We start from the raw sequence: 15,475 nt of genomic DNA on the forward strand, positions 1-15,475 counted from the left end.
CCATGAGCAGCTAGCTCTGTTCTGCTTCCTTGGGGGAGCTCACCGAGGTCCCTGCTGTGCGAGACCCTAGGTTCAGAGTGCTCTGCTTCAAGAGCAAAAGAAGTGGGAAGCTGAGAAGAGGGAAGCGCTCCAGGTGCAGCGTGGGGCGCTGGAAGAGCAGAGCCAGAGAGCACACGCTGAGGCCCTGGACAAAGAGAGGAGGACGGCGTCCGTTTTGCAGAATAAAACCCTGGAGTTCCAGAAGGTGGGTGTCTCTGTAAACCTTCCTCCACGCAAAGACAGGCTGGCTACAGAATTGAAGCCAGAGCTACCAGGTTCTCTTCCCACTCGAGCCAATGACTTGCTATGGAGCCTTGGGTACATCACTGCACCAGCCTTGCCTTCTGAGCTCTTTTGCATGTCTACATTCCCCAGTTCCATAGCATCTGAGCACCTCACTGTTTTTAGTGTAAACACCCCCACAGGGCAGGGCTATCTTCCCAATTATATGGGGGGAAACTGCAGCGCAGGGAGATGAAGTGACTTGCCTCAGTCACACAGGAAGTCTATGGAAGAGCCAGGATTCAAACCCAGGTCTCACAGTTCCCAGGCTAGCGCCTGAGCTGCTGAGCCATCCTTTCTCTGTGCTTGGGTGCCAGCACAGGTTAATTGCTAACTAAAGTAAAGTTTAAGCAGTAAAGGTTGCTCCAGGACACAATTGTTTGATCCTGGTTGTGGTTCACTCTAGGGCTTAGCATTGTGTGAACCACCACCAGCACCAAACCTTCGTGAAGAGTCACTAGTTGCATTTACGGTCATGTGGGTTAATTCATGTTAATTAGAAATTAACGTTTTACAACACAACCAGAAACCCTGGTCTAGATAGGGCCTTTGCCTCAGTTTTCCCAGCTGTAAAATAGGGATAATAATACTTCACCCACCTCTCGGAAGTGCTTTGAGATCTTCTGCTGCACAGTGCTGTCAGTGCAAAGTGCTATCATATGTTTACGTGGTGAACCAGTGGTCTGGCTTGCTTCTCGTCCCACAGTGTGCTGTGCTTTAGCAAACCTGTGCAAAGCCACATTGAAGGCAGAGGGGTCCGAACCGCTCTTCCCATTTCTTTGCGGCAGAGGCTCTGACTTCTAAGACACTTCACAGAGCTAGGAAATGAAATGTTCCCCTGACCCTGCTGATCAGGCACAATCATCTTTTCCAGGGAGCTGCAAAGAGGTGCTATGTTTATGATTCTTTTTAAAAGAGCTTGTAGCATCAAAAAATGGCTGGAAAAATATTCTGCAATTTTCCAGTGGCTCCACTGGATGGGGAGGTGCTGGCAGAGCTCATGGGTGCAGGATTACTACTGTTGTTAATTTTGTGATGTATCCAGGGTACAATCCAAACTAATGAGACCTGCCCTCTAACCTGGGGTGCCCTTTGCACTGCTTTGCTGCTGTAGCCTCCAGTCTGGCCTGCTCACAAATAGCCTCCAGCATGCAAGTCACTCCCAGCTACACCTTGGCTCTCACCGGCCTTGGTTATACTGCAGGGTGACCTCAACACCCCCCCGAGTCCTAGATTTCCCCCCAGAAATGTAGGTCCTGTACTGCCCAGTCCTCTCCTGGACAATACAAATTCATAAAGTCCATATTTCTTTAATAGGAATAATATGCACGCTTCGTTGCCACAAATGGAGTTTCCCTGACACTTCAATTTAAACACACTGGTTTAGATAAAACAATAAAACAAGTTTATTAACTACAAAGAGGGAGATGTTAAGTGAGTACACGTCATGAGGCATAAAAGTTAGAAATAATTACCAGAAAAATAAAGATAAAATGCAACTGGTGCCTAATTTAACTATGTTAAATTCAAAGCAAAGTTTTCTCACCACATGCTCTCAAGAGTCTTACTGACCAAACTTCTTAGGCCAGGAGCCCTTGTTCTGTTTAATGGCTGCTTTCTTTGTCCCTTCTCATGCAGTGAATCAGTGGACAGAGAGAGACGGTGAAGGAGGGGTGCCTGGGAGTATCTGCCCCTTCTTTTTATAGTCCTGTTCCCCCTTTGAGTAGCATTTCCAGCTGGAGCATGGCAACAGGCAGCCTGTGTGGATGGGAACTCCATGCTGTTTCTTTGCTAAGATGTAGATTTTTTTTCTCCCTGCCCCCTTTCCTGCCAAAGAATGGTGACTTAGCAGCCTTGTTTACATCTGGCTGAGGCAGCAGCTTGGGCTTTGTCTCTGAGGAACTGGTTTGGACACTCCCCAATCTTCTCTGGAAAACATACTTTTAGTCATGATATCAAATTACGTTTATAACTTCACAGATAACACGGCTTCGTGCATTTTGCCATGACCTTACTGATCAGCAAATTATGAGTTTTCAGATGGTACCTCACAAGGTATATTTTGTACAAAACTGTGTAGGGTGTGGACATGAGGGTATATTCTGTCACAATGCAGGATTACTACTGCTACTAATTCGGGTTTATATTTGTAAATCAGTTTATAAACATAAAAGAACCTGCTTGCTCAGACCCTGCTCTGGAGATCAGTAGGGAAGTATTATCATCCCCATTTTACAGATGAGAAACTGAGGCCCGAGCAGGGAAGTTGTTTGCCCAGCACCAGACATGGGTCAGGAGCAGAGTGGGGCCGAGAACCCATCTTACCAGACCGTACGCCTCAGGAGTCTGCGCTGAGCAAGGGCCAGTAGCTGATTCTTTGATGTCACTTTATCTCCCATGTACTGTGCTGTGTTTCAGGCTAAGGGGCCTCCCTGTGCTGTACGTGGAGTAGGTCATGAGTGGCAATCGGCTTGTGGCAAAGCCAGTGTGTCGTGATGTGGTTTCCCGCAGGACAGAGAGCTGTGCCAGCCTGAAGAGGGCTCACTGGGGAAAGGCAGGGGATGGCATGGCTGGAGTTACAGCAGGTTGCTCCCGGCTTGTGTTGCAGAGAATTCAGGAGCTGGAGCTCCACAGCCGCTCGCTCCAGCGGGAGAAGCAGGAGGCCCTGGAAGAGCTGCGGACGTTGCTGCAGGAGGAGAAGACGGAGGCACTAAGGAGACTGAGCGAGGAGCTGGAGCAGGTGGGGATGGCTGCCAGGCCAGCCCACAATCACAGGGAGTGTGACGGAGAGTGGGGGAATGAGGATTTTAGGGGCTCATGGACATGGAGGATTAGACCTGACTCCCCTGCAGGAGGGAAGCCACTGGCCCAAAGCTCATCCCTCCCCACCACCGATTGACCCAGCCTGCTTGAACATGGATCGTTCTGTCCCATCCCAGTGAGTCTGTGTCTTGAGTGTTGTAAATGGGACTTCATTCCCTACTGAGCAATTGGCTGTAATGGGCCCTCCCAGCAGGTAGGAACAAACCCACATTACCTGCACTGCAGGAAAGGGAAGCTGCATCTACATGTGCCACATAGCTGAGAGCCTTGGGGCTGTAGCAGTCCAGATGTGCTGCAGTGCTCGGAGCTGGGAGTCCTGCGGTCGCAGCAATCCCGATGTGCTGCAGTGCTCGGAGCCGGGAGTCCTGCGGTCGCAGCAGTCCCGACGTGCTGCAGTGCTCAGAGCCGGGAGTCCTGCGATGGCAGCAATCCAGATGTGCTGCTGTGATCGGAGCCGGGAGTCCTGCGGTCGCAGCAATCCAGATGTGCTGCAGTGCTCGGATCCGGGAGTCCTGCGGTCGCAGCAATCCAGATGTGCTGCTGTGATCGGAGCCGGGAGTCCTGCGGTCGCAGCAATCCAGATGTGCTGCAGTGCTCGGAGCCGGGAGTCCTGCGGTCGCAGCAATCCAGATGTGCTGCAGTGCTTGGAGCTGGGAGTCCTGGAAGAACAGAAATTTCCTTCCCAGTGCATTGTTGCTAAATCCTCTGTTTTTGTGTCCCTCACCCTAGGAGAGGGCTCATGAGAGCGACCGGCTGCGAGCGAGGCTGCAGCAGCTGGAGGAGGAGCAGGGCCACTTGCGGGCTGAGCGGAACGAAATATCCTTCCGGGAGTGGGAGGCACAGTCCCAAGCAGAGCAGGCCGAGCGCTCCTTGGCCAGGGAGATTGGCTTGGCATGCCAACGCCTCCAGGACCTGCTTCCTGAGAGAGCCAGGGGGCAGATGGCACATGGGTGAGACCCTTTAACCTCTTGAATGCAGCATGGTTTTAATGTCTTTGGAGGCCAAAACCCTGCCATCTTCTTCAGCGCTGACCAATGGCAAGCATGCTCAGCTGCATTTGTTCTGCTCCTCCTGGGAAATTCACCTTTGGGCAGAAGGCCAGCCTAGGCTTCCGTGGTGCCCAGGCCTTATGCTGGCCCTCTGCCCAAGGGGGAATTTCACTCACTGTGTCCTGAAGGTCATTGTCTTAGGGCTGGATCCACACCCTCTGCTGAGAACAGCTGGTGTTTCCACTGCCCCCTGGGGGGGGATGGAAGCTTTCGTTGCCACCAGGACTTCTGTAGGAGCATCCCCACCTGAAGCTGCAGTGGAGAGCATGCCCTGAACCAATGCTCACCCCATCCACTGGCTGCCCCTTTCCCTGCCGGAGTCAGCTGTCTATGGGCCCCCAGCTCTCCCCACAGCGGGATCACCACCATCACACTATAACCTCATGGTTTCCTGGGGCTCCCCACCTGTCTGTCTTATACTTAGGTGGTCCCCGCCCCAAAGAGCTTGCAGTCAGTTTGAGCTGGGTTTGTATGGGGCTTAGCACAGCGAGGTCCTGCTCCATGGCTGGGGCTCCTGGGTGTGGCTGCAGTACAGATGATAACAGTCAGCAGAGAGACAAGGAGGGGGAGATAGGGTCCTTTACTGGATCAGCCTCTCTTGGTGTGTGAGACACATTCATTGCCTTTTGCTGGAGCATCAGGAAGTTGGTCCAGTGAAAGATCTCACCTCCCCTACCTTGTGTCTAATATCCTGGGACTGACACGGCTACAACTACCTGCAGGGGGGGCTGCGTAGGGCCCCAGAATAGCTGCCTGAGGCCTTCTGATTTGTGAGCCTAGGTCGGTAGGTCCACAAATTCCAGGGCTGGTGCCCACATCTTCCAATGGGGCTTCCACGTACCAGCCGCTGTGCCAGGAGCAGGGCCGGTGCGACTAGGGGAACTAGGCGGTCGCCAAGGGCGCCAAGTGGTTGGGGGCGGCCAAAAGCGCGCTCCGGGGAGACGGTGGAGCGGAGGTGAGCTGGGGCAGGGGGGCGCGGGGAGGGCTGCCTGCAGCAAGTAACGGGCGCGGGGACGGGACGCACAGGAGAACTGCTCCCCGCCCCAGCTCACCTCTGCTCCGCCTCCTCCCCTGAGCCCCGCCCCGCTCTGCTTCTCTCCCTCCCAGGCTTGCTGCCAAACAGCTGATTGGCGCCGCAAGCCTGGGAGGCGGGAGACGTGGCGGCGTGCTCGGGGAGGAGGCGGAGCAGAGGTGAGCTGGGGGGGGGAGCTGCCGCACGCGGCTCCCCGGGCCAAGGGGAGGGAGGGAGAGAGGGGGCGGCGGGGAGCTGCCGCAGGGGAGGTGCCTCAGGGCGGGGGGGGAGCTGCCGCGGGGGGGCGCCTCAGGGCGAGGGGGGGCTGGGAGCTGCCGCAGGGCTGGGGCGGGGCGGGCGCAAGGTGGAAGTTTGGTCTAGGGCACGAAACATCCTTGAACCGGCCCTGGCCAGGAGTAGATGCTAGACAGGTACGTCTAGCCTGAGAGCTGGGAGGAGAACCTTGTCTGAATCTGTCTGTCTAGGGTGTCCATCCCCATGGTATCTGGGTGCCTCACCATCTTTAGTGTATTTATCCTCACAGCCTTCCTGTGTACGAAGGCAGGGTTGCTCTCATTGCACAGAGGGAACTGAGCCGGAAGACGCCGGCCAAGGTCACTCAGGGGGTCTGTGGCAGCACAGGGACGTCAGTCCGGGTCTCCCCTAGGGAAGTGAATCTGACAGCACCATTCCCAAGCGGGCTCTGCCCAGCGGGAGCACAGCTGGGAGTGCTGTCGGCGTAGCCCCTCCTGGCACAGTGCTGGGCTCTGCTCCCCTCTAGTATCTCGTAGTCCGTGGCTAGAGATTTACGAGGCTGCAGCAGACTCCAAGTCCTTTAGCTTAGGCAGTAGAAGCGCACGCCGTGAGATCCCGAGATGCCAGGGTCAGTCCCACACAGCTGATCCGTGGCGGCCCAGACAGGTTACGACCCAAACCACTTCTTGTTTCCTCCAGGAGCCCATCTGCCCTGTCGACCAGCCATGCACTCCAGCTCCTGCAGGGAGTGAGCGAGGAGACCCAGCGCTACCTCGGAGCCTTGCAGCAGGAGCTGGAAGCTCAGAAACGCACCATGCTTCACTTCCAGGAGGAGAAGGTGATTCGAGAGAACTGTGGGGGGAGAGATCGTTTCATTTCCCACAGAGCCAAATGCCGTGGTGGGGCTTTCAAAGGGGCTGGGTGGTTTGCTGACCTTGGTGGTTATGCTGGCCAGGACAAGGGGCCTCATGCTTCAGGGCAGAAGCTGCTAGCCACAGAGGCAGGAGCAGTGTTCCCCTCTATGGGCAGTACATTTGGCCAGATGCATTGTGGGCTTTTCCTTTTTCTTTTGCTGATGCATCAGGAAGTGGCCACTGCCTGAGGCAGGATGTGGTTCTAGATGGCGCCTTGGCCTGACTCAAGGCTGATAGACCCTGTGTCTCTCTTTTCTATTTAGTATGTTAGCTCCTCAGGGCAGGGCTTGTCTTTATCTATCAGCGCCCAGCACAACAGGGCAGTGATCTCAGCTGGAGAGGGTGCTGCTGGGATAATAGAAAGTCAGCAATGCCCCTGGGGTTACTGGCCTCATGCCCTGAGCCCTGCCTCTCTGGCAAACTGTAACTAGATTCTGCGGAGGGCCAGCTCCTTGGCACAGTGCTGTGGTGGGAGCAGCAGCATCCCTGAAATCCAGACATGGAGGGCTCCATGGAGTTGAATATGCCATGTGCTTGGCACAGATCCCTTTGCCATATGGATTGCAACAGTCCATTTGTCCCCTCTCTAAATGCTCAATGTAAAACAGACAAGATCTAGTGTCCGGTGTCACCGCAGGGAACAGCTCTTGAGCTGAGTGGCCCCCCAGTGCTTCTAGTGCTGAGCAGACAGCTGCCCGCAGGAAAGGGAGAGGAGGGTGGAAACAAGCTGGCAGAGGAGAGAAGCCATTAAAGGTGCCTTTGTGGCCAACCATAGCACCACCCCGAAGCTCCATCAGTGAACGGGCAGCGGGTGGCCATCAGGGTTGTGTGACTTCACCCTGACAGCAGCGAGTCCCTTCTACCTGCAGGAGTGGGAGCTGAGGCAGCAGCGAGAGCAGCTTCACTTGGAGAGCAAGGAAGCCCTGGAGGCCCTGAAGGAGCGACTGATCCAAGTACGTCCCTCTGGGAGCCTGGCACGGATCTGCCCTGGGGGCACTCCTCCCGCTCCCCCGTCCCGTGAGGCTGAGCTGCACCCAGCACTCTTCAGCCTGGCCTCCCTGTAGAGCTCAGCAGGGATTGTGCCTGATGCTTCACACCACCAAGAGAGATGCTGAGACTGGGCCGGGTAGCACAGCGGGCCATAGCCCAGCCTTTCGCTGCTGGACACCTGGGGCTGGATTCCCAGATCCTGCTGCTTCCAGAGGGGGAGGAAGGGTGTGGACCCTAAGTGGTCTCCCCTGCAGACTCTCACCTCTGCTCCCAGGTAGCCACCTTCATCTCCCCACCCCACCCCCAGGATCTCTGCTGCAGCCCTCTGGGTTGCCTCTCCCACCATAAGGACATTCCTTCTGGTGGCTCTGTGTGGCTGAGAAGGGAAAGGCTGGAGTACAGGGGCAGGCCATTCAGGTTCCTCACTGTTGGGTCAGTGGAAGGGAGGTCTCTAGTACCTTCCCTATTCATGGGCTGCCAGGATCCCAGCTTCCAGCCTGTGCCCCATCCTCCAGGCCATGCCTCCCCCGGGATGGAAGGCTTCTCCAATAAAACCGAGATGAGCCTGGATCTGAACTGCCCTCCCCAAACCTTCAGATCTGGGTCCAAACACTGCAGCAGCCTGTGTCTAGCTTCTTTCATGAGTGAGAGACATGATGAGGCCCCCACCCGTCGGTTCCTCTGGCCAAGGGTGGGTGGGGAGGACAATGGGCATGCGAGGCCTGGGACCAGCTGCGTTGACTGGCCTCATCCTGCAGGAGCACCTCCAGGAGATCGCCAGCCTGCAGCGCAGCCAGCGGAAGGAGGCTGGGGGCGGGGAGCAGCAGACGCTGCGCCAGCAGCTGCGGGAGAAGGACAACGAGCTGCGGGCCATCCAGAGGAGCATGGCCCACTGGAAAGACCAGACCACCTGCAAGCTGGCCCGCAAGTTTGAGGAGGAGCTGAATGCGGAGCTGGAGACGTGAGTGAATAGCTGGGGAGGGCGGGAAGAGAGATTCCACAGGCAGCGTTAGGGGCCCTGCCACCGCCAGCAGCCAGACCTCTGCTCCTCGTTGGGGCTTCGAAGTGCAGGGCTCTGGCCCATGTCTCCAGCTTCCGTGAGCAAGCCCAGAAATGGAGGGTGGCAGCGTGTCCCCAGTGGCCAGTGCTCTGGGCTAAAGGGGCAGGAGATGTGAGAGCTGCTCCCAGCTCTGCTCCTGAGCTGCTGTGGACCCTCGGGTGAATCCCTGATGTCCCTTCCACACCCAGAGTGACGCACTGCACAAAAAGTGCCTCTTCTGTGAGGGTGCTGGCGGGTGGCACCCACGTTTGTGCTGGGCCCAGCTCCCCTGTAAAGTGGGGAGAGTAAACTCGCCTCCTCGGCATAGTGCTCTGGGCTGGGCTGAGTGTTCACAAATCAATACGGGATGCAAGAAGGCATCAAACTAGTCCCCCCTCTGCCCAGCTGGGCAATGACTGGAGGCCAGCACCAGACTGCGGAGGGCTCTGGGGGCTCACACTGTGGGTCCAGGACCCCTTAGGAGGGGTGAGGGGTTGGCCTGCCTGCCCCTGCTGGAACCAGTGGAGGGTTTAACCATTGACGTCAGCAGGAGCTGAGTTAGGCCAATGCTGAGCACTTCTGAAAATCCCTCCGTGGAGTAAGTCAGGGAGGAGACAGGTGGGGGGCTGGGGCTTGCTTCCGATGTCAGCTAGAGAGAGAGAGCAGCCCAGTGCCCAGACTGGAGACTGAGTGAGGCCCTTGCTCACTGGGCACCGCTGGGTGTCAGGGAAATCCAGTGATTATCCTGCTCCGGACAACCTGGGATACTGCGCTGGAGCTGGCTGCTGGGGGTGGCTGAGGCAGCGCAAGGCGCTCGGGGAGGTATTTCATTCTCCGGTGCCCATTCAGGCCTACACTGCTGACGTGCTGACAGTCCAGTATGGGGGAGGCCTGCTCCCTGGGACCGGGGCTGAGACCCCTCAAACTCGCTTCACCCCAGCCTCTGAACAGCCCCCTGGTGGTAACAGTTTTTGGCCACTACCATCCTGGCCCAGGTTGACAGCAGTGAGCACAAGGTCACCCAAGCCAGCTAGCCTCCCTCATTGCCATGTGGTCCTGGGATCACACCCCTTGAGCCAGTCTGTTCAGCGAAACGGCTGCTTCTTTCCCTGCAGCCGCAGTATGGCGTTGGTAAGGGAAAGGTGACCACTGGCATCGGCATGTGCCGAGCACCCCATGAGGGCCCGTTGTCGGCAGTTCCCGTAGAACGGACTCATAACAAAGCTACTAGACCATACACTAGCCTGTCTGGCAAATGGGATCCTGCTGCTATCGGCTCTGGGGGGTGGATCTCTGTGTTTCATGGGGGATGAGCTGGGAGGCATCAAAGACAATGGAAGGTTTGTCTCATATTCGGGCACTCAGCAATGCAATCCCAGGGTTAACCCTTTGAGCCCTGGCAGATTTCTGGGGGAAGGTACCTGGAAGCTGACAGGGCCTACTGTCCTCTGCTCCAGGGCAGCTTTACGCCGGTGTCATCTGGTGGAACCCAGCGGGGATCAGGCCCTGCGTACTTAGCACAGGGAAGTGGCTGGGGAGGGTGTGTCGCAGCTGGGAGTTGAGGTGAGAGGGTGAGATTCCCGCCTCCCATTCTCCATGCTGTCCCAAGTCCTCCCGGAGCCCTAAGTGACCCCGCCCCAGTCCCATTGTCCCCTGAGAGCCAGCACCCAGGAGCTGGAACTGGAGTTTGCAGCCTTAGCTTTTCGTCCACTGACACTTGTCTTTACTCTTAAACTGGTGGCTGTTTGCCCCTCAGAGGGCGGCTGTTAGTCCTGGGAATAGCGTAGGAATGTTTGGGATGGAGAAGGGTCTGTCTGGGCCAATGGGGGGTTTGCCATGCGGAGGGATCTGGCCCTTGCTCCCATTCTCAGCTCGAATGTATCCGGAGAGAGCCTACGCAGATCTCCGCTGCCCTTCTCGAGTCCCAGCAGCATATCGCCCTCCGGTCACCATTCACGCTACGCTGTGTATATGGCAGCTCCCCACCTGGACCCTGCCGTGGAGGGAGGGGGAGTCGCCCCTGGAGGTTAACTCACTCTGGCCAAGGAGCGACTAGGCTGCCTTGCCTTCTCGTGCCATCTGCCCATGAGGGAATGTGATCTTCCCCCCACAGGCGCTTCTCCTGGGACAGGCCCAGGAGCCTTCGCAGGAGTGTGGAGAGACTGGATGCAGAAATCGGGCGGCTTTCCACGGTAAAGGAGAAACACTCACCTCTGGCTAAAGCGAGGACAGTGAAAGGGCCCCAGCTGGTTCAGGGACCTTCTCTGCTTGGATCAGTCTCACTGGGAGGGCACACGGCAGCTCTTCTTCGGCTTGCCAGGCATCGGAAGCTCCCAGCCACGTTCTGGGCTGAGATGAGTCTGTGGAGCAGGGGATTGTGAAGGGCAAGGCAGCCTCTTAGGGAGAGACCAAGGGAGATAATAGTCCAGGAGGCTAGAATCCAGCCCTGGGTGCAGAGTAGTGTCAGTGTTAGTAGCTGATGGGTGCTACAAGCTGCAGGGCTATTCCAGTGGCCCTAATACCTCCCAGGCACCTTACGTGTCCTGCAGCCATGTCCCCTAATGCTGTGCCCTGGAGAACTCACGGGCCAAGCAGAGACAGCCAGGGCTGGCACTTGGACAGCGTGGTGGTGCTTCAGGAAGCTGCACTCCTCCCTCGGAGACAGCTCTAACCCAATCCCAGCTGCAGGGGGCAAGGGCAGGAGGCCTGTGCAGCTGGCGGCGCTGTCTCTCACATGAACTGACCCCTTATGCTCCTTAGTGTATATGAGTCCTGAGCCCCAGTGTCCTGGCGCTATCCAAGCTCTGGTAATTCCATCCTGCCCTCCCCCCCCGGCCCCGTGCCCCCTGCACTCTCAGTTGGATGCATTCTGCTTCATCTCTTGGTAGTGTGGCCGTGTGCTGCTAAACCGGTGCCCCGTTCCACCCCAGAGATGGCTGCATTTCCGGGTTCCCAAACCTCTCCTGCCTTGGGGGAGTGTTATGGTGCTTAACTAATTAGGGCTTGTCAGACCCTACTGTGCCGCGACCCTGCACTAACAGCATGCAGCCCTGGTATTGTGTGTCCCGCCCAGATGTCTCTCAGCACATTGGGGAAACTGAGGCTCGCTGCACTGACTTATCTGTGGTCACCCAACAAGCCTGTGGCAGTCAGGAACAGAACCTAGATCTCCTGGCCTAGTTCCAGGCTCTGGCCCCCTGACTGTGCACCTCACCAGTGGCCAGGCGGGAGCAGCCCTGGTGACTCCGGTGTGCTGGGCCCACATGCCTCCAGCTGGGCTCAGTGTGTTTTGACCCCCGGCTAAAGCTTTCTCCTTTCTCTTGCCTACAGGACCGGCACGAGCACACCCGTCTCTGCCCGACCACCTCCTCCTCCCTGTGCACTGCCCCCCAACTTGGGGGGCGCAGCTTTGTGTCCTCAAAGCTCCTGCGCCAACTGCAGGGCCGTGTGAGGGAGCTGCGAGCGGAGAACGCCCTCTACCGCGGGGGCAGCCTGGATGACCTCGCTGCCCTGCGGGCAGAGCCAGGCCAGATGGGCAGAGAAAAGGTAATGGGGCCAGCGCACTCACCCCAGCCTGGCCTGAGGGCCGAGCCACGAGCTGCAGGCCGTGACTGCCCGGTTCGGCTGCCCAGCCGCCTACTGCAGGGCAAGGCTCGCTGCAGCCATGACCTACCAGTGCTGGGTTCAGCGGCCCAGCCCTCGAAGGTATTTGGTTGTCTAATGCCCATTGAAAGCCATTTAGGTGCCTAAATACCTCGGAGGACCTGGGCTGAGTGTCTCTAAGCTCCCCTTCCTTCCCTGTCACTGTGGCTTTCCTCAAACCCTCCCCCCTGCCCCGTGTCCTCGTCCCCACCCTCTTCCTCATTGTCTCCCACACTCCCAACCAAATCGCTTTCCTTCTTCCCCTTCCCTTCGGCAGTTATCTATTGGGCTCCATCTGCCACGGGCTGGGAGACCTTCTCACCCAGCTGTGTCAAGCTGCATGGGCGGGAAGGCGCTAAACCACAGGGAGCCCAGCTTGTGCGATTTTTCTCTTCTCCCTGTTTCAGAGGCGCCTGACACCAGCTCTCTCTTTCCCACAGGTCCCTGGGGCGAGCTACAGGAAGTAGCGCGTGCGCTGCTGGGGAACATGAAGCTGAGCAGGTGGAAGAGTCATCTTCTGTGGCCAGACCGTGGGCGGTGCAGGACTGGCTATGGCAGGGTGGAGTCACTCTAGACATCGAGGATATCCAGCGGCGCACTCGCTGCTCCCGGGAGTCAGGAAAGAAGCCCATCACATGAGCTTGAGAAGAACCCAGGAGGTTCTCCGCTGTCACAAACCCTTGGCTGCTCTTCATGCTCCTGGGCTGTTTCCTGCTCGGTGAAGCCAAGGCCCTTGTTCCCTTCCGAGCAGACCCATTCCAGTCCGTGACTGAAGACGGGAGTGATCGGTTCAGAGAGGGGATCTAGGGCAATACCGGAGCCATGCAGTGACTGTTCAGTGCTGGGGCCAGTCCAAAGAGCAAGTCCAGGCAAACACTGGAGCCCAAGTGGAAGAGTCTCCGCTGACGCATCAAGGGGTTGGTGCTGCGGGCGCTGTGAGAGAAGGGGCGAGAGGGTCTCATAGCCCCGGGGGTGCATTGTGGAGTGATGTCTTTTCTGCTAGCAGTGGGAAGGTGGAGGAGTGGGTGAGTGTGGGTGGCTCTGGCAGCTACAGGGCAAAGAGTGCCTGTTGTCATGGCCGCTGGTATTCGTACGTGTCTGAAGGATGCCTTGGCATCCTTTAAACCCTATCCTGGCTCCTGTTCCAAGCAGGAAGTACTTTATGCTAAGCTCTTTGGGGCAGGGACTGTGCCTTCCTCCGTGTTTGCACAATGCAAGTGCTACCAGCATATGAATAATGGTGTTAACTCAGCAATCTGTGGGAAATTACCAAAACGATGATAATCCCTAGGTTGTCAATAGCACTTTTCATCGGCAGATCTCAAAGCTCTTTAAAAAAGAGGTCAGCTTCGTTAGCCTCATTTTACAGATGGGGAAACAGAGGTATGGAAAGGTGCAGTGACCTGCCCAAGGTCACCCAGCAGGCCCATGGCAGAGCCAGGAATAGAACCCAGGTCCCCTGAGGGGGTCAGATATTCCAGAAGTACATGCATGCCCCTCCCAAGAGCAAGCCGAGCGGTCTGGGTACAGCGCTGGCTGGTTGGGCCGCAGCGTCTGAAGATGGCTCAGGATTCTGCATCTTGTTTTCACTGCTGGTTGCTAGCTATCTGGGTCCCCGCCTCGCCTCCAAGTAGCCTCAGAGCCGTCTTTGCAACGCCTCCTTGCAGCGCTTTGCCAGCTTTCAAAATGCAGCTGGGGGCAGGTGTGTGTAAAAGTAGCCTAGAAGTCAGGTATGAGGCCTGCAGCAGAGCCAGTCTCTGGGCAGCCTGATGAGTGCAGCTGGCGTACAGCAGGCTGCCGGATTGGCGGTATCCCAATTGGTGGGCAGAGGCTCAAAGCATTTGCCCATGGCTGTGATAGCTCCTGTTCCTGCTTGTTTCCAATCCTACTTGTGCCTTGCCTCAGTCCAGGTAATCCAGCTCTGACCCGCAGCTCTAACTCCAGCTCTTCCCCGGGCTCCGATTCTTGGCTACTGAATTGTTCCAACCACTAGGCATGACTGCCCATCTCCGGGGCTCTGAGATTGGGCAGAGGGTGAGTTCCCGGGGGGGTCAGCACTGAGAAATGGGCCAGATAAGCTCGTGCCGCTGCAGCTGCCTTTGTAGATGTGCTGCTACCGTCTAGCTTCAGCATCTTGTGTTTAAATGCCGATGGGGATGCTAGAGGGGATGCCTCAGAGCTTCAATCTTTAAAAAGCCCAGTGTGTTAGTGTGAAAGGTAAGGCTTTGGCCTCCTCAGGGGGCCCACAGGATTTGTGGCTTTGGAGCATCTTGAAGACTAGCAGGCAGAGCACTCCCTACGCCTTGCAAGCCATGGTTAACCCTCTAGTCCTAGCCCTGCTATATTGTGACATTAATGTACCGTACCAGCACAATCAAGACATCTGTACCTCTTATTACGTGCGGGGTGTTCCAATTTCTGTCCATGCCCATGGAACAGTATATTGCAACCACGGCTGTAGATACTTTGTATATGTTTGTATATAAACACAATACGGTATGCTGGGGGCTCCTGGTTTTATATGTGGGGGGGAGAGGGGTTTTGGGGGGAGTGGGGTGGTAATTTTGTAGGGATATGTTTTAAGAGACGCTTGTCAAGCAGGTCCCTCAGGGCAGTGTTTGAAGCCAGCATAAAACTGCAGCAGCAGTGTGACCGTGGGGGAAAGAAAACATAAAACAAGAGGACCCACAAATACTAAAGCTGTGTGACACCTTTGGCCAGAATAAATCTTTTATCCCGCACAAAATGGCTCCTAGTTGCATCAGTTTCTATTCACCTGTAATAACATGCACAGTTCTGCAGGAGGCAGATTGAACCCATCAGTGTCAGACTGTAGGAGCTGACCAGGGAGACTTGTTCCAAACTAACCCGCTTGCAGTAGCATCACCATCATTTAAACTCTGCCAGTGGCAGAGAGACCCTACCAAAGGGGCCGTAGGACTGAAGCAGAGTGGTTTTCCATGATGCTAAGAGCTCAGGACTAGATCCACAAAGGGGACTTAGGCATGCCGGAGATCCTCAACCCCCTGCTCAGCTTCTACCTAAGCCTGTAGTTGGCAGGTGTCCCCAGGCGCCTCTATGTCTAGTGGTGCATGTGCCCAGAGCCGCCCATGGCCTGACACCGCTGAGCCCCTTTGTGGAGCTAGTCCTCAGACCCAACGGAGCAATGCTGGGCTTACTCACTGGAGAAGGGTGTGGGGCCAGGAGGTTGGGAAGTTGGTCAGGAGAAAAGGGCATGAATGGGTCTGCGGTAGGTGACAGAGCAAGAGGCTGTGGTGACTGTAGAGGGGTCAACATAGTACATTGGTCATAGTCAGGATCTGAACTGGCCTGCTTTGTCCCATAGCTGGTACTGTGCCCTAAGAACGGCAATGGCTGTTCCCCCCTGGATGGTCTGGCACAGTTGCCTGTAATCTGGGGATGTGCTCAA

The 15,475-nt window shown here is 56.6% G+C and overlaps 1 protein-coding gene across 1 annotated transcript in view; it reads left to right on the forward strand.

Moving 5' to 3' along the window:
* LOC119563793 overlaps nucleotides 1-14,791 on the forward strand; it is a 63,156-nt gene extending 48,365 nt beyond the window's left edge. Inside the window, exons 19-27 of the mRNA XM_037878990.2 lie at nucleotides 71-244; nucleotides 2,930-3,061; nucleotides 3,874-4,094; nucleotides 6,160-6,298; nucleotides 7,244-7,327; nucleotides 8,123-8,325; nucleotides 10,517-10,595; nucleotides 11,734-11,949; nucleotides 12,486-14,791. Of these exons, the coding sequence (XP_037734918.1) occupies nucleotides 71-244; nucleotides 2,930-3,061; nucleotides 3,874-4,094; nucleotides 6,160-6,298; nucleotides 7,244-7,327; nucleotides 8,123-8,325; nucleotides 10,517-10,595; nucleotides 11,734-11,949; nucleotides 12,486-12,512 (1,275 nt within the window). The 3' untranslated portion in view covers nucleotides 12,513-14,791. The remainder of the gene's footprint in view (nucleotides 1-70; nucleotides 245-2,929; nucleotides 3,062-3,873; nucleotides 4,095-6,159; nucleotides 6,299-7,243; nucleotides 7,328-8,122; nucleotides 8,326-10,516; nucleotides 10,596-11,733; nucleotides 11,950-12,485) is intronic.
* The last annotated feature ends 684 nt before the right edge of the window (nucleotides 14,792-15,475 follow it).

Source organism: Chelonia mydas, chromosome 15, assembly GCF_015237465.2.
Source record: "Chelonia mydas isolate rCheMyd1 chromosome 15, rCheMyd1.pri.v2, whole genome shotgun sequence".
In the NCBI taxonomy this organism is placed as follows: Eukaryota; Metazoa; Chordata; order Testudines; family Cheloniidae; genus Chelonia; species Chelonia mydas.